Consider the following 19,901-nt stretch of genomic DNA (forward strand, 5'->3'; position numbering starts at 1 on the left):
TGTGATCCTTTTTAGCTTGTGTGTTACTTTCACCACAATATTTCTATGTCTACCCCTCTATTGCCTGCTATAATGAATATCAATACAAAGATATGGTATCCATTACAGTAGGCAATAGAGAGGCAGATGCACAAATGTTGTGGTGGTCACAAGAAAAAGAAGTGGCCCTTGCCTATTGCCATCACTGGTAGACAAAAGCCTCCTCATCTCCTGCTTTGCTTTCTGTTTTCCATGCAAGATTGCACTTTTTGTATCACAGAACAATCCTTTCTTGGTGGTAAGGCTTGTGAAAAGCTAATAGAAATGTTGTTTTGTGAACATATGAGATCTCACTTCTTAGTCTAGAGCTAACCAGCACTGGGTGGACCATTTCACAGCATTTTCACCAAGTTTCATATACTATGGCATCCAAGTGTCCTTCAACCTCCTCACAGGAAAGTGATTCCAAGAAATCAAGGAAGACTTTGACCATTAATAAGTTGAAAATGTTAGATCACTATGCTAGGGGGAGAAAGGAGAAAAGACATTGGTGATTGTCCATGGGTCGGAACTAAGGGAGAGCATGTTACAAACCATCAGAGCTAAAAGAGTGAGAACGTGTGTTTTTATTGTTTCCATGACCTAGTAGTGTATTAATATTTTTTTTTAAGGTTTGAGTAACGAAGTCCCAAAAATAGGCAGGCTTTCGCAGCGGCCAGGAAGATACCTCCCCCAATTACCGTTGTTTTCTATGGGAAAATTATGTTTGAATAACATGACATCTCCAGGAAAGTAACCTTCATGTTAATCGAGAGTTGATTGTAGGTTCTTGACATAATTTTCTTTTATCTAAATAATTTTAACATCATATTAGCACTTTTGAGAATAGTTAGACAGTGTATCCAAACAAAAGAAACATAATAAATACGAGATAACACCCAACAGCCCACCACATGCAAACCACGCAGGGCAAGATTTGTTTGAGTCTGGAAACCTGATTGCACCACTCCAGGCAGTTATTTATGATAATGCACTATTGCATCAAATAAGAACACTATTTAGTTATCATTACTGATATTTATCGATAAATTATTAATAAAAATTATTGGGGATCGTGTTATGGTATATACAGCCATGTTCCCACAATGTTGACAAGATTTATGATGCTCATTAGCAATGTTATAACAGGGTAGACCCTGTCTTAGCACTTATGAGTATATAACAAGGTTAGAGTCTGTCATATCTGGACTAATGTCTAAAAATGCTCCATTTTTTTCTCACTGACCATGTTATTAGCTATGACGGTTTGTAGAATACTACCTCAGGGGCCATATTCTGCATAGTGTGTGACCATGGGCACGTTCCAAGGCAGCTCAAGCGGGTGAGACATCACATTGATGAACTATTGACATCAAAAGTAAGCGAGATTATAGCACAGCCCTGAGAGGTAATATGCCTACCACCCACGGGAGGTAAAATTTTATTGTCAAATTATTTCTGTTATCTTTATATAGTAATTTCTGAATCTCACAGGATTCTGTGGCCTCTTTTTTCTTCTCTCCTCCTCTTACCTCCTTATAGCTTCATTTCTTCTATTAATAATGTGTATAGCATCTATAATAATATCGTAAAAAGAACTCCTCTGTGATGCAGAGGTGGCATCTGGTAGTTTTCTCGGGCAGCTGTTTTGACTGGTCCCAAACAGCAGGGAGGTGAAAGAGGGATGTAGACCAACCTTGGAACGTAGCTCTGGCTGTCAGATCTCACATAATTTATGACATTCACTGCTATGACGCATTTACAGTTGTAGTGGAAAGTTTGGGCTCAAGACGTAAACAAATGACCAGTAGACATTTAAAGACATGTAAATGGTACATGACATACCTTATTTGCCAAGCGATTTTCCTTTAAGCTTGATGACCTCCAAATGTGCTGGGATGCATCTTGCCAGTTTTTCTACATGATAGTGAATATTATCCCAAATATCTTGAATTTCTATATTCAGCGTTGCTACAGTTGAAGTGTCACGATCCTGAAGCTGTGCTTTAATGATGTGCCACATGTGCTCTATGGGATTCAAGTCTGGTGAATTCCTAGGCCTTTTTTTTTTTTTAAATAGATTACATCACAGTCCTCTAACCACTGAATAACAGACCAAGCTGTGTGAGCAGGAACTCTGTCTTGCATAAATCAACTAGCATTACACTTTTCAAAACTTTCAGGCAGGTTATCACACAATAACTCGAAATAACTGTGCTGATTTATACTCTCATTTTTTTCAAGAAACACTAAAGTGCCAGCTCCACCAAACGCAAAGCAACCCCACAACATAACAGCTATATAACATGGGTTATTAGGGTCAGACCCCCTGGGGCACCTCACACGCTTTGATCTGCAGCCAGATGATACCACAAACATTGACTCGTCACTCCTGGTATTCGGGGGATGCTGTAGGTGTTGTATCTCCTGAGACGAAGCTGATGGTCTTCTGTGGTAAGTGTTTCTTGTAGAAGGAAAACATCAACCAGGTCTGTTTTGGCTGCTTCCTGGAGGAGGTGAAGCTTCAATTTGGCACCTTGGATGTTCCATTGCAAGATGCGCAGCGGACGGGAACCGTGTTGCTCGAGGGGAGTGTGGTGGTTTCCTGTGTCTGGTAGCTGGGGTTGTCGTGGCTCGATGGCATCTTGCTGTTGTCGGTTGACACATCCATTGCCATTCCTGAGTCCTGGTCTTTGTTGCTGGTTGTGGAGGGCTTGATGGTGCTGCTGGTTGCTGGATTGTCGGTGCTGGAGAGGGTCAGGTTGGCGCTGGCGTTGGTGTGATGGTTGTTGTTGTGATGGACATTTTTCTTGCCGGGCGAGTGGGCGAGGTTGTCGTTTCTGGTGATGCTGTGTGCTTCTTTGGCTTGGTGGAGGGTGTGGTAGTCTGGGGATCTGCTTGTGGCACTGTGGTGTGGTTTCTGACTGCGCTGGTCACGGCCGCGACGAGTTTGTCTTGATCTATGTCTTGTTTCAGGATTTGGGACAGGGACATGGCGAAGTCGGTGAGGAGGCTTTTCAGAGATGTCGTGGTGAGAGTGATTGTCGGTTCTTGTGACGGTGGAGGCCGGGCTGATGGAGATGCGGGAGCGGGAGCTCGTGGTGCTGGAAGAGAGGCTTGGTGGTTGCTGGTTTGCAGGACCGGGAAGTCTGCTGCATTCAATTGTTGCGGAGGAGCACGCAGGTCGGCGTTCCTCTGAGTACCCCAGACAAAGGTTCCTGGAGGAGCCTGACAATGTTTCTGAACCCAGTCTATCTGGGTGTTGATTCCCTCTTGAATCTTGCGGCGCCTTTCTGGGCAGGCTTTGTTCCAAGCGTGGTGACTCCCTCCGCAGTTCGGGCACTTGTTCGTCACGGTTTCCTTTGCCTTGAAGCGCTGGAGACATTGGTTCGTGTCGTGATCGCTGCCGCAGATGCCGCAGCGAGGACTGTTCTTGCACTGGCTCCGACCGTGGCCGAAAGCCTGGCACTGGTAGCACCTGAGAGGTTCCGGGGTGTAGGGGCGTATGTAAAAAGTTCCCCATATCTGTAGATCCAGGTGTCCGGGGAGGGGACCGTCGCACTCTATGATCACTTGCCTCGTTTCCTGATCCCTGTAGGTGCAGCGGGTGGCAGTGACTACCTTCGGTTGCTGGGAGATGATGCTCACTGGAAGCCCCAGGGGGAAGCCCATCAGAACACCTTTCGTTGTTTTCATGCGGGGTTCCAGGATCGCGAGATTTACCGTCCTCCCTTCCAAGGTCGATGTTGAGCGGATGGTGTTCAGTGTCTGGTCGTTTTCTGGCCACAGATAGAGGAATGCTCGCTTTCCATATGAGCATTCCTTCACACAATATCAAAATAGATGACTTTTTTCCAATCCTCACCTGTATGAGGTGCTACTCTCTTGAGGAACACACCACCAATAACTGCCCTTTACCAAAAGACCACACGGTGTGCTCTGAATGCAGTAGCTCGGAACACACCTGGAAAAACTGTAATTCAGATGAAAAGAAGTGTCTCAACTGCTCTGGACCACACAGAACTTTGGCAAACAAATGCCCAAAAAGAAAAGAAATAAAAGAAAACAAAAGAAAACAAAAGAAAAACACTAGCACTTACAGCCAGGCATTGAAGAATAACCCAAACAACAATACATTAAATATGCCAGCTGACATGCTCAAAAAAGACACAGCCTCAACAATACTAACTTGCATAATACACTCTCATATCATCAACATGGCCAACCCGGCACATACAACACTGAATTAAATAAGGTTTTCAAACTTAACAATATCCCACAAATAATTCTGCCAGACAACCCACCATCAAAAATTCTAAGCTTGGCAGCATCATCTCCTACACAAACAACACTTGACCACCCGTAGAAAATGAATATAATGAAGAGGAAGAAGAGATGGAAGAGATAGATGTGGAGGAGGAAAACTACAGGAACAAGAAAAACCAGTAAAATTAGCGGAAAGGCATTGGGTTGCAAATAATAACAAAAAAGAGCAACGGATGGCCGAAAAGAACACTTTACCATAAACAAATAATAGAAGGTATAGAGGAAGGAAAATACAAATACATATTCACATCAACAGCCTATGAAGAAGAGGAAATATTCGACCTACTAAAGAACAATGAGATAGACTTACACGACGTATGGGCAATAGAAGATGACGCACGTTTCAGGAAAATAAGAAATGGGCTCTACCAAGAAAAAACACTACCAACCAAAGGAAGAAAACTACATAAAAGACAGAACTCCCTCTAAATTAAATACACAACCTAATTTACTCATTCATCCCCACTCATATAAGCACACATCCTAAAAACACCAAATATGGACAACACCGACAGCATACTAATACTACAACACAACGTAAGACACTGGGACACAAACAAACTAACACTAACCAATATATACAAAGAAATAAGCCCTGACGTGATACTAATAAATAGTCATGGTTTAAAAATCACGAAAGCATCAAAATACAAAATTATATAACTTACCTTATAAATTCCAGCGGAGAAGCAAACGACGGCTCGGCAATTCTAGTAAAGGAACACCTGAAACACAGAGTTAAAGAAAATTACGATACCGATGTAATACTAACCACAATTGAAACAACAACAGGCCCAATAAACATAGCAACCACCTATCTACCTCCAAGAAGACCTTTCCTACCTATCACAGATTTTCACAATATAGCATCAGAAACATTTCCAACATATATAATAGGAGATTTAAATGCTCACCACCCAACAATCGATAAGAAAAAGCAACAGTGTCGGCAGATCTATAAAATGCTCATTGATTATAATAAACTCACACATTTAGGTCCAGATTTCCCAACATTCTTAACTCATAACGCAACATCATCACCAGACATAATACTTGCCAATAACAAAACATACCATAACATCAACATAACACAAGGACCAACAACGCCATCAGATCACCTACCAATACTAATAAATATAACATCCCACCCCATACGAACACCAACACCACCCACATATATGATGAAAAAACTAATTGGGATGAATTCAAGAATAAAGCAATAAATACAACAAAAGACATTAACACCAACCCATACATGTCACAACACACACTAGACACATCAATAAAACAGTTGCTAGATGGAATAACAACAGCAATGCAACAAAATATACCATTATCCACACACAAAACTCTGGTTAAACCAATATATAATAAAAAAGTCAAAGAATTACAATGGTGGGCAAAACAATTGCTAAATAACAGCCTCAGAAATGGCTGGACCTATACAACATACACCGCCTACAAAACCATAAAACAAAATATAATAAAAGAATGCAAAGAACAAAATAAAAGTAACTGGAAAACAAAATAAAAACACTAAATAAACTGTATGCAGACCCACAAAATTCTGGCAGAATATAAAAATACTAAAAGGCAACCAAACCAATACTAATTCACATCTAGTAGTAAACAATAAGAAAATACACAAAATTGAAAAAGGAAGAAATATTTAGAGATATCTGGAGCAATGTTTTTAGAATAAACCCCATGGAAAACCTACAATATGATGCAGACACGGAACTCAGAGTTAATAACTACCTAGAAGATAACAAAGTCCAAACACTACCTAATATACAAGGAAACCCAAACAATTTATCCAATGACACTTACTACACAACACCGATCACAACACAAGAAATAAAACAAACAATAAAACAATTAAAAAACAACACACCTGGAGAAACAAAAATAAATAAAGTAATATTACAAAACTTACCAGAAAACGTGCTCGAAATACTCACAAAACTATTCAACATCGCTCTCTCAATGGGATACTTTCCACAACCATTCAAACACGCCAGAATCATACTCATCCCAAAACAGAACAAACCATCAACTGATCCAATTAACTATCGCCCAATCTCACTTTTGGAAGTACCCGGAAAAATCTTCGAAAGAATAATTAACAAAAGAACAAGAACTTTCCTAGACGCCAATAAAATCCTACCAGACTCCCAACATGGTTTCAGATCAGGAAGATCAACTGACACAGCAATAGCAACAACAATAGAAGTAATCTCAAAAGCAATTTCAGCCAATAAACTCTGTTGTATTGCACTAAGGGACGTATCAAAAGCCTTTGATAAAGTTTGGCAAAACGGATTAAAGTTCAAATTAAGTAAATTAAAACTACCCAACATCCTTCACAAAATTCTATGCAGCTTTCTAGACAATCGCTCTGCCTCAATATCAATAAAAAACTACACAGGACCATCATTCCAACTTCACAGTGGGGTACCTCAAGGCAGTAGCATCTCACCCACACTCTATACCATCTACACCCACGACATTCCATTACCACTCACAGAAAGCATAAATATACAATACGCAGATGATATCACACAAATAATCACATACGCAGGCAAATCAAAAAAATATTAGCAAAAATAACAGAAAGAGAAATAAAAACATTAACAATTACGAGAGAAAATGGAAGATCAAAACAAATACACAAAATTTACACTACTACCCATAACGTTGAAAAAAACTGAACCAGTAAATATAGAGGGGCAACACATACAGTACGCAAAGGAAGCAAAAATATTGGGCCTAAAACTGGGAGTAAACGGATACACAAAACATGTAAAAGATATCACAAACAAAGCACAAGTAGCCTTAAACACTATCAAGAGATTCCAGTTCTTAAATACAAACATAAAATTACATCTTGTAAAAGGATGTGTACTACCAATATTAACCTACCCGGCTTACGCTTTGAACGCTCTATCAAACTCGCAAATACTAAAACTACAAAGAAAACAAAATGAAGCACTTCGGTTTGCTTATAATGAAAAACATCCATTCACCAAAAACACAGAAGAACTACATAAACTTGCACAATTCGATCCGATTAACATAACAGTACACACAAGAGGAAATTATATAAAACACAAAATGATATACACTTTAAAAGACACAACATATCATATAACAATAAACGAACATGAACAAGAACAAGAACATAGTTGGTTTAGGAAACCTATTAACAAAATATCAAAGCTACCACCCAGACCACTGTACACAGGATAAAAATACTATAAATACAAATAAATATATAAATATACACATATATTCAAAATAAAACAAATAAATAATAAACAAATAACAAAAATAATAAGCAAATTAACCAGTGCATAAATAAATAAACAATTAAAATAAATAAATTAATAAAAAATAATAAAAATGAATAAAAAAAAATTACCAATGTAACAAATAAACCACTCTATATGACGGCTATTCCGTCATCTTTCAAACTTCCACTTCCTTCATACTCTCAACCATACTTTATCTTCTACTCTCTATTCTTCTCTTTCTTGAGTCTTCTCTCCGATTGAGTCTATCAACACTTTCCATGTGATGTCGCTTCAGGATGATGCCGATCCGATCCGATCCTGTCTGCAGTCACCAACAGTGCAACTCGCTTCAGAGACTCCACAGAGTGAAGACCTCCTCAGCCGTGCTCCAGCAAGACGCCGACCAAACAGCTCTCTCCGCCGAAGCCTGCAGCTCCGCCCACCGCTCTGCCTGCTCGCTTGCCTCTTGCGCAGCCAGCCAATCAGCGCTCGCGCTCTCGCTCGGCTCGGACTAGCTCCGCCCACCACGGGAAGGCGATTGAGTCAGTCTGCCAGCATCACTCGCTCTGAGAGGACACTCCACTGTCTCCTGCTAACGCTCTATCGCGGACAGCACATTCTCCAGCAATATTTATTGCTTCAGGCGCTCTGTACGAGCCCACGGATAAATAGACAACCAACCATACACAACATACACACCCACACACACATCTGGCACGAATTGGCCGCTAACCACGGCAATCGCACTCCCTACGGACTCGGTTTGGAATTTACCCCCCTTGTCTGCCGCTGAGTGGTCTGATTGGTCGCGGGTTGGTGGCCGAGGGTTTGGCCAGGCTTTCTCTCTTGTCTTCCTTGTTTTTCACATATTTTAAGCCTCTGGGTGATGGGGCTGGTCGACCTAAAAAAGCGTCCAGAACTCCTGAAGCAGAGGCAGCCTGCGATGCGCCAAGGAAGCCAGTGAGCGTGCTGGTCCAGCCTTGGTTGCGGGGCCAGGTTCAGGCAACACCTCAGCTTTTGAAGAGGGCCTTATCATAACCTCTTAGGTCACAGTTTTTACGCAGGGCGGGGCTGTCACGACCGTTTTTAGAAGTGGGGCAGCCACAGCAACCGTCAAGACTGCAAGGCAGGGCTCTAGTTTGTTTTTCTCTAAGGGGCTCCTCAAGCCCCTTAGCCCGGACACCATGGTGAGGAACAAGGCATCAGAGACGACCAAGAAAGCTGCTCGTACCGTGAACTTCGTCCCTCGCCAAGTAAGATGTATGAGCTTAGACAGAAACAAGAGGACTCGTCCAGAGGAAGACTTCGACGCCGCTCCTTTAACCAAGACCAGGGTGATAGAACCTCTAGCATATCTACAGACACCACCAGTACCCCAAGAAGACCCGCCCTCTCAGGCAACGCTACCCGCAAACTCTCCGCCGATGCCAGCACCACCCTCAGAGGCCACAGACAACAAAGAGGACGACTTCACCTTGGTGGAGAACAACAGGAAGAAAAAGGACAAGCCACTGCAATCTCAGGCAAACTCTTCTACCAACTATTTGCCGCGCCAGACGCCCCGGCTACGCATAGGAGTATCCTTGGCCCCGAAGCCCGTCTCCACTCCTCGTCAAGCCATCAAAATCATGCCATCAGACGACTTCAGGAATCCCTACGAAGTAGTGACGCTCCTTCAGAGGGACTCCACCCTTGCCTTCAAAGCCAGACCAGGGAGGGACAACACCTTCCTGATTTATCCAGAAAACGACCAGACACTGAACACCATCCGCTCAACATCGACCTTGGAAGGGAGGACGGTAAATCTCGCGATCCTGGAACCCCGCATGAAAACAACGAAAGGTGTTCTGATGGGCTTCCCCCTGGGGCTCCCAGTGAGCATCATCTCCCAGCAACCGAAGGTAGTCACTGCCACCCGCTGCACCTACAGGGATCAGGAAACGAGGCAAGTGATCATAGAGTGCGACGGTCCCCTCCCCGGACACCTGGATCTACAGATATGGGGAACTTTTTACATACGCCCCTACACCCCGGAACCTCTCAGGTGCTACCAGTGCCAGGCTTTCGGCCACGGTCGGAGCCAGTGCAAGAACAGTCCTCGCTGCGGCATCTGCGGCAGCGATCACGACACGAACCAATGTCTCCAGCGCTTCAAGGCAAAGGAAACCGTGACGAACAAGTGCCCAAACTGCGGAGGGAGTCACCACGCTTGGAACAAAGCCTGCCCAGAAAGGCGCCGCAAGATTCAAGAGGGAATCAACACCCAGATAGACTGGGTTCAGAAACATTGTCAGGCTCCTCCAGGAACCTTTGTCTGGGGTACTCAGAAGAACGCCGACCTGCGTGCTCCTCCGCAACAATTGAATGCAGCAGACTTCCCGGTCCTGCAAACCAGCAACCACCAAGCCTCTCTTCCAGCACCACGAGCTCCCGCTCCCGCATCTCCATCAGCCCGGCCTCCACCGTCACAAGAACCGACAATCACTCTCACCACGACATCTCTGAAAAGCCTCCTCACCGACTTCGCCATGTCCCTGTCCCAAATCCTGAAACAAGACATAGATCAAGACAAACTCGTCGCGGCCGTGACCAGCGCAGTCAGAAACCACACCACAGTGCCACAAGCAGATCCCCAGACTACCACACCCTCCACCAAGCCAAAGAAGCACACAGCATCACCAGAAACGACAACCTGCGCCCACTCGCCCGCCAAGAAAAATGTCCATCACAACAACAACCATCACACCAACGCCAGCGCCAACCTGACCCTCTCCAGCACCGACAATCCAGCAACCAGCAGCACCATCAAGCCCTCCACAACCAGCAACAAAGACCAGGACTCAGGAATGGCAATGGATGTGTCAACCGACAACAGCAAGATGCCATCGAGCCACGACAACCCCAGCTACCAGACACAGGAAACCACCACACTCCCCTCGAGCAACACGGTTCCCGTCCGCTGCGCATCTTGCAATGGAACATCCAAGGTGCCAAATTGAAGCTTCACCTCCTCCAGGAAGCAGCCAAAACAGACCTGGTTGATGTTTTCCTTCTACAGGAAACACTTACCACAGAAGACCGTCAGCTTCGTCTCAGGAGATACAACACCTACAGCATCCCCCGAATACCAGGACGCTCACAGGGATGTGCCATTCTCGTGAAAGACACAATTCACTGCAGTCCCGTTGAGGACCCAGCGTCCTGCGGAGAAGGAGTCGAGGTCTTGGCTGTCTCCCTCACCCTACAGGAATCATCATTGCAGATCTACAACGTCTACAAATCACCAGACAAGCAACTGAACCTCGAGGAAGTCTTGGAACAGGCATCCATCACACCAACCTACATCGGCGGTGATTTCAACGCACACCACCCCATACTAGGATCCAGACTAAACACCAACAGGGATGGTCGCCACATCGCTGTCACATTGAGCGAGACCCCAGGTGTTGAGCTCCTCAACAACAGCACGGCCACACACATGAGGGGAGGAGTACTCGATCTCTCTTTCATCTCTTCCACAATCCGGCAAGTCTGCTCATGGGGCTTTCATCCCACCCTGGCAAGTGATCATTTTGCCATCTTGTGTGACATAGGACTCGACAAGCTTCCGCCACCGCCGCTGCCTCCAATCAGATGGAACACCAAAAAAGCAGACTGGCTGCTTTTCGCCTCGCATCTCAGCAACAACCCCAGTCTTCGGATCCAGCCACCCTCAGACATCAACCAACACGAGGAGGCTGTCACAGCTGCCTTCCGTGCTGCCGCAAAGGAGCCATCCCTACAACCAAAAGACCCTCGAAAACCTTCAAGGATTACTGGTTTCGAGACGAAAGAGTCAAGGAAATGAATGCCAGACTCAATGCCACTCGGAAACTATTCAGACGTAACCCCACATCAGAGAACAGGAACCTTCTTGCCTCCGTTGTCAGCCATGCCTTGGAGGTCAAAGCCGAAGTAAGGGATGAAAAATGGATGGAGTGGTGCCAATCCCTTGATTCTCACTCGTCCTTGGGGACAATGTGGAAAAAGCTGCGCTCTATTCGCAATCAGGGTCCACCTCCACCGCCTTCCCACCCTGATCCGCAGGCCGAGGCAGAGCGCCTTGCTGAAAAGTTCGCCAGCCGCACCAAGTCCACCAATCTTCCTGCTGAAACAAGAGAAAAGCTACAGAACCTCCACCCCAGGCGACTACTCACCATCAACGCAGCCTGCACAGAAGACGCTCCCACAGACACACCATTCACACGACAAGAGCTCCAGAATGCTCTCAAGACAGGAGGAGACACATCCCCGGGTGCGGACGGAATTACTCATTCCATGGTCCGCCACGCAGGTTCCGATGGTCACCGGGCATTGCTGACACTCTTCAATGCCTCACTCCAGGAAGGGGAAGCTTCCCTCTACCTGGAAAGAAGCTACCATCATCCCCATCCCGAAACCAAAGGAAGCTGGCGCCTACCGCCCCATCTCCCTTCTGTCCTGTGTGTCCAAGACCATGGAAAGGATGGTCCTGCACCGCCTACAGTGGACCACAGGGCCACTCCATCCTGCAGTTCATGCCTACACCAAAGGCACGGGCACCGCAGAATGTCTTGCGACTCTCCTGGCCGCGACTGGACAGGGGAAAAGCACGGCTGTCTTTCTCGACCTTGAGAAGGCATTTGAACTGGCAGACGAGTCCGTTATCCTTGCTCTCCTAGCGGCAAAGGGTGTTAAGGGCCACCTACTGCGCTGGATCCAAGACTATCTCTCCGACAGAAAAGCCTCAGTCCGTTTTCAAGGCAAAACGTCCACCCTGCACCTTCATGAACACGGGACTCCACAGGGAAGCGTGATAAGCCCTTACCTTTTCAACACTCTTGTGGAGGCTCTTTTACACCTCCCCCTACCCAGAGACTGCAAGATAATTACCTATGCTGACGACATCACCCTCATCTGCACCGGTCCCAATCATCGTTCACAGAGCCAGCGCTGCCTTACTCTTCTCGATGTCAAGTGTCGTGAGCTTGGTCTCAAGCTCAACTTAAACAAATCAAAGGCCATGGCATTCGGAGGAGCAATCCCTGATGCCCCTCTTACCACTGGAATCGCGCAGGTGGGTTGGGTCGAGAGCCACCAATACCTCGGCGTGTGGATAGACAGGCACCTCACCCTCCGAAAACAGGTGGAAACACTCAAAGACAGGATGCTCTCCAGGACCAACATCCTGAAGGCCATCGCCAGTAACGCCTGTGGAGCCAGCTTCCGGGTGAAGCGCTCGTTTTTTACACACGCCATAAGGTCGTTGGTGGACTACTCTGCCCCCTGTCTCACTGCAGCTTCCCAGCCCTCATTGAAACACTCGATAAGGCACAGAATCAGGCTCTCAGGGTCATTCTGTCTGCCCCACGCTGGACCAAAGTTCTCAATCTGCGGATGGAAGCCCAGCTGGTGGCAATCAAGCACCGAATCCCCCAGCTTTCTGCCACCCTCATCGGCAAAATGGCTGCTTCTGCACGTCCCTACATCGCTCCAGGAAAGGTCTTCTCCACTCTCGGACAAGACCCTCACCTCTTCCGTCACACATGGGCCAGGGGCTCAGCAGCAGCTGTGACATCATGTGGAGTTGCAGACACCATCAGAGATAAAGGGCAAGACAGCCCCCACCCGGACTATACACCAGCGCCTCCATGGAGTCCCCCTTTAACCATCTCAAGTGACTGGCTTTCCTTACCGAAGTCGTCCCTTCACCCTGCTGCCCTTAAGGCGGAGGCTCTCGGCCACCTAACACCTCTAACACACACACACGACACCATCATATACACGGATGGCTCTGTAGATCAGGCCTCGGGAGCTGCGGGAGCGGCCCTCGTCACCGAAGGCACTACACTCCAGTGGCGTCTCTCTAGTGGCGCCTCCTCGACCCAAGCGGAACTCGCAGCCATCAAAGGAGCCCTCCAACACCTACACACCACCACGGCACACAGCGCCCTTATCGCCACGGACTCCATGGCTGCCCTGCAAGCACTCCGTAACCCGTGGCCACAAGACAACGTGCGGCTGCTCACGAGCATCCATCACCTCGCCACGACCCTGTGTGGGAGGGCAAGGAGGATCACTCTCACATGGATTCCGGGCCATGCGGGTATACGTGGGAATGATCTTGCTGATGCTGCAGCTAAAGCCGCCACCACCATCGCAGACCCGGAAATCACTATCTCACCCAGCATGGCACAAGTCAAACGCACAATCAGAGCCAACACATTACGTCTCCATAAAACACTCACGAAGAAGAAGCCGCCCGGGGCTCACCCTCTGCAATCTGGTACGCCAGAGCCACTGATTATAAACCAACAGCACTTCCACCACACACATCCTAAAGTCAGGGCTGATGTTCACAGACTTCGCCTTGGCTACCCTTGCCTATCAGCCCTGCAAGGACAGGTTCCACTCGCCTGCCAACACTGCGAAGCCCGAACATCACACCCACTTCTCCACTACCTGCTTGAATGCCCTGCCACTCTATGTCTCAGAACACCAAGTCACCAATACCCGGACATTGAAGATGATGATGCGGAGGAAGCTGCAGCACTCCTTGTTGCAGCAACACCGGCAAACATTCTGGCCAATGTGGTCGCAGATGCTCCACCACCTTAAGGCGCCTTGTCGTTTGGGTAGCCTGCTGTTTTGTTACGTTTATTTAAAAAAAAAAAAAAAAAAAAAAAAAGCTTGTGAGTCTTGTCCATCGGACAAGTCTCTAACTCCTCCATTCACTTGCCATTTACACTCTAGAGGGCTCTACATAGCCCTGCTGGAATACCAGCAAAAATAAAACAACAACAACAACATCTCTCTCTCTCTCTCCTTTCCCATCTCCCTTTCCTCCCTCCCCATCTCCCTTACCTACATCCCCCTCTCCCTCCCGAAAGATAAGTTACATGCGTCCCGCCTTGTAACATTCGTGAAAACACACACACACACACACACACACACGAGACGCGGCAGAGGAAGGACGCGATACCGTCGCTCCCGAGAATCAGCTGATCTTCACTACCTTTGTTTGGGTTTACAGTGGCCTGGGCGATAATTGTGGACTCATTTATTTTCATGAATACAGTGTTAAATAATAATGAGTGAGAAAGATATTCCATCTAAATGCAGGTATGTGACAAGGGAAAGAATGAAAGCTGATGATGACAATGTTGGTGAGGGAGGAGGAGAATTTGAAGGCTTTGATACGGCGCAAACTTCACTATTTGATAGAGTCTTGACTATCGAACGTAAATTAGATAAATTGATAAAGGAGAGTATGGGAATGAAAGAGAATGAAGAACAGGATAAAGAGCTCCAGAAATTGAAAGAAAGGATAAAAGAGTGGAAGAAAACGAAACTAGGCTAAGAACCGAAAATGAAGAATTAAAAGTCCAAATAGCGAACTATAAGAAATTGATGGAAGAAGGACTCGGTAAAGCCGAGAAAGAAAAGAAAAGCTAAAAGATCTAGTTAACAAAGAAGAAGAAAGAGTACAAGACGTGATTAAAAAGAAGTACAAGCATGGAGAATCCAAGATAAGAAAGACAAGGAATCATTTCAAGAAGTATTTCAAGAACAGTTAAAAGAAAGAGATGAAAATATGACAAGCAAAATGATAGGAGTCCTCAAGAAAAAGAAAATTTAGTAAGAGAAATTGCGGAAAAAAGAAGAGTGTAATTATTTTTGGACTGAAAGAAAAAATGTTAAATATAGACCAAGAAGGGAAAAAGACGAAATGAAATCAGTAAAAGACCTACTAAAACATCTGAATGACGAGGATAGACAGAACTTAGAAGAGGAAGTAGAAGAAATCCATAGAATGGGACCATATCAAGAAGGAACAGTGAGACCAATTAAGATATTACTAAAATCACAAGCAGCAGCAGAAGAAGTACTATATAGAAAAACGAAACTCAGAGAAACAGAAGGTTGCAAAGATATATATATATATATATATATATATATAGAAACGAGGAGGAAAGGAAGAGACACAATGAACTGGTGGCAGAAGCAAGAGAAAAAATAATGAAAGGTCAGAGGAGGAGAAGAAGGCATTTTTGGAGAATTATAGGAGACAGGATAAGGAAATGGTATATAAAAGAGAAAGAAGAGAAAAGAATGGAGCAAGTTTAACTAAAAATGATAAGAACAAGAGATTAAAAATGATGTATACAAACATAGATGGGATTTTATCTAGTAAATTAGAATTAAGAGATTACATAAAGAAAGAAGAACCAGATATTGTATGCCTGGTGGAAACAAAGTTAAATGAGGCAATAAAATAGACATAGATAAAAGGTATAATATATGGAGGAGAGACAGAGTGGGTAAAGGAGGAGGAGGAGTCATGATGATGTTAAGGAAGGAGATAGTGGTAAATCAAGTGGAGTTTGGGGAAGGAAAATCAGAAATACTGTATGTTAAGATGCATATTAACAAAAAGGAGTTAACAATCATTGGAACATATGTGCCACCAAAACAAACTCATGGACTAACCAAGAATATAGAGACATGATAGATGACACAATAAGGAGTCTTACAAGAATCATTAAGGAAAGGAGAAAAGTGATATTGGTAGGAGATTTCAACTGTAAGGAGGTAGACTGGGAAAATTATGAAAGTGGTATGGGGGAAGATGCCTGGGGAGATAGATTCCTGAACCTAATGATAGATAATTTGATGGTCCAAAGAGTAAAGGAAAACACAAGATTCAGAGGAAACGATGAGCCGGCAAGATTAGACCTAGTTTTTACAAGGGATATACCAATTAACGATGATATAAGATACAAGTGCCCATTGGGAAAGAGTGACCATGTAATATTAGAGATGGATATAGAAGAAGGAAAGGAAGATAGAGATGAATCATACAAAGGAGACCGATTAAATTACAGAAAGGCTGATATTGAGAATCTCAAGAACTATTTTAAAACGTAAACTGGGAGGAGATGGAAAACTCATTAACGGTTCAAGAGAAATATAACTTATTTTTGGAAATATACAAAACTGGGGTCAGGGAATATGTTCCGAAATATAGACCTAAAGAAGAAGGAAAGAAAGATTGGTTTAATGCAAGATGTGCTAGGGCAAAGGAGAAACGAGATGGAGCATGGAAAAGGTGGAGAAGAAACAGAAATCCAGAAAATAAGGAAAACTTCAAAACAGCAAGAAATGAATATGCTAAGGTGAGAAAGGAAGAAGAAAAGAACTATGAAAAGGACATTGTCGAAAAATGTAAGGAACAACCAAAATTGTTCTACAGATTCATAAATGGAAAAATAAGACAAAAAGAAACAATAGAAAGGTTAAAAGGAGAAAACGGAATGGTGGAAGACCCAAAAGTATGGCAGAACTGTTAAATAGTAAATTTCATGAGGTCTTTACTAAGGAATCCAAATTTGAAAGACCACAGGGTAATAGAGAGACTGTCTATATGAAAGAGATTAAAGTAACCAAGCTTGAAATAAAAAGTTGATGACGGAATTGGATGAGGAAAAGGCAATGGGACCGGATGAAGTCTCAGGCAGAATACTGAAAGAATGTAGGGAAGAACTAGCAAGTCCAATATACAACATCATAAAATGCTCAATAGAAAATGGAACAGTGCCAGTGGAGTGGAAAAGAGCTGAGGTGGTTCCCATATATAAGAGCGGAAGGAAGGAAGAACCTTTAAATTACAGACCGGTATCACTAACTAGTGTAATATGCAAGATGTGTGAAAAAGTAATAAAGAAGCAATGGATCGAGTTTCTTGAAGACAACAAAATATTATCAAATAGCCAATTTGGTTTTAGAAAAGGTCGGTCATGTGTGACAAATTTATTGAGTTTCTACTCTAGAATAGTTGATAAAGTACAAGAGAGAGAGGATGGGTTGACTGTATTTATTTAGATCTAAAAAGGCTTTTGATAAAGTGCCACATGAAAGATTACTATGGAAGTTAGAGGAGAAGGGTGGCTTAAAAGGAAGCACATTGAGATGGATGAAGAATTACTTAAGGGGAGAGAAATAAGGACGATAGTTAAAGATATGAAGTCCAAGTGGAGAACAGTAGACAGCGGAGTGCCACAGGGGTCAGTATTGGCACCAATACTTTTCTCGTATATATAAATGACATGCCAGAGGGAGTGAACAGCTACATAAATCTGTTTGCGGACGATGCGAAACTGTGCAGAGTCATTAAACAAAAGAGGATTGTGAAATACTACAGGAAGACTTAAACAAGATCTGGAAATGGAGCAAAAATGGGAGATGGAATTCAATGTGGACAAAAGCCATGTCATGGAAATGGGAAAAAGTGAAAGACGACCAGTGGGAATCTATAAGATGGGAGATGGAGTAGAACTAGAAAAAGTAAAAAGGAAAAGGACTTGGGAGTGACAATGGAAGAAAATAATCAACCGGTTAGCCATATTGATAGAATTTTCAGAGAGACGTATAATTTGCTAAGGAATATTGGAGTAGCATTTCACTATATGGACAAGGAAATGATGAAGAAATTGATAAGTACTAAAATAAGACCTAGATTGGAATATGCAGGAGTTGTGTGGACTCCCCATAAAAGAAACACATAAGAAAATTAGAGAGACTACAAAAATGGCTACAAGAATGGTTCCAGAATTTAAAGGGATGGCATATGAGGAGAGACTAAAGGCAATGGATCTACCAACCTTGGAGCAGAGAAGAGAGAGGGATCTGATACAAGTTTATAAATTGATTAACGGAATGGATGAAGTGGATAATGAGAAACTGATCCTGAGAGAAGAATATGACTTTAGAAGCACAAGATCGCATAGTAAGAAACTAAGGAAGGGACGATGTCTGAGAGATGTTAAAAATTTAGTTTCCACAAAGATGTGTTGAGACTTGGAACAGTTTGAGTGAGGAAGTGGTATCAGCAAAGAGTGTACATAGTTTTAAAGAAAAATTGGATAAGTGTAGATATGGAGACGGGACCACACGAGCATAAAGCCCAGGCCCTGTAAAACTACAACTAGGTAAATACACACACACACACACACACACACACACACACACACACACACACACACACACACACACACACACACACACACACACACACACACACACACTCATACAGACACACGGTCCGGTAGCTCAGTGGTTAGAGCGCTGGCTTCACAAGCCAGATGACCGGGGTTCGATTCCCCGGCCGGGTGGAGATATTTGGGTGTGTCTCCTTTCACGTGTAGCCCCTGTTCACCTAGCAGTGAGTAGGTACGGGATGTAAATCGAGGAGTTGTGACCTTGTTGTCCCGGTGTGTGGTGTGTGCCTGGTCTCAGGCCTATCCGAAGATCGGAAACAATGAGCTCTGAGCTCGTTCCGTAGGGTAACGTCTGGCTGTCTCGTCAGAGACTGCAGCAGATCAAACAGTGAAAAATTACACACACACAAATACAAAAACAACAAATTTTCTAATCTCTCTCTCTCTCTCTCTCTCTCTCTCTCTCTCTCTCTCTCTCTCTCTCTCTCTCTCTCTCTCTCTCTCTCTCTCTCTCTCTCTCTCTCTCTCTCTCTCTTCCTCTCCTCTCGAAAGATAAGCTACATGCATCCCTTGTGTCTAAAATATTAGCAAATGTCACACTCTCTCTCTCTCTCTCTCTCTCTCTCTCTCTCTCTCTCTCTCTCTCTCCGAGAGAAGCGTCCACTTTCTTCTTCGAAGGCGATATAGTGACTAAAAAATAGCAGCATGATACACAAAGGTGACAAGTATGACAAGCTTGCACGAGTTTCCCGCGCTCGGGCGCGCGGCACTACCACCCGTATATCATACAGGCGGGCTTTTTTAACATCCGGCGCGAAGGGGTTAAAAGGTCGAGATGAAGTACAGTATAGGACAAAGAATACAGAGATACATCATGAATGTAATAGAAGAAAGGAGCAGTGGCTGAACAAGCAATGTGAGGAGGTCGAAGAATTATGCAGAACGAATCAACACTCAAGATATGACAAAATAAAGGAGCTAACCCAGAAAAAAAGTGGAATAAAAATAGCTAATGCTGAGTTAAGTATAATTTTTAATGAAACATGTTTAAGAGAGCATCTCCTGGCCATTTATACACTATATATATATATATATATATATATATATATATATATATATATATATATATATATATATATATATATATACACAGTAAAGTCCTGGGTTACGTCGGTCTCGAGTTACGTCAAACTCGTAGTTACGTCAGTCCACTATAAGGCAATTTAAGATTAAAAAAATTGAAAATTTA

General features: G+C 44.1%; 1 protein-coding gene across 1 annotated transcript; it reads right to left on the reverse strand.

Moving 5' to 3' along the window:
* Window positions 1–1,300: 1,300 nt before the first annotated feature.
* On the reverse strand, window positions 1,301–5,073 carry LOC123516405. The gene is made up of 4 exons (XM_045275661.1): window positions 5,013–5,073; window positions 2,833–3,991; window positions 2,364–2,765; window positions 1,301–1,381 (listed from the first exon to the last, which is right to left on the reverse strand). Exons 2-4 carry the CDS (start codon window positions 3,712–3,714, stop codon window positions 1,301–1,303), a joined length of 1,365 nt encoding a protein of 454 aa, XP_045131596.1. The 5' UTR covers window positions 3,715–3,991; window positions 5,013–5,073.
* Between the last annotated feature and the right edge of the window lie 14,828 nt (window positions 5,074–19,901).

This window comes from Portunus trituberculatus, chromosome 41, assembly GCF_017591435.1.
Source record: "Portunus trituberculatus isolate SZX2019 chromosome 41, ASM1759143v1, whole genome shotgun sequence".
Taxonomy (NCBI): Eukaryota; Metazoa; Arthropoda; class Malacostraca; order Decapoda; family Portunidae; genus Portunus; species Portunus trituberculatus.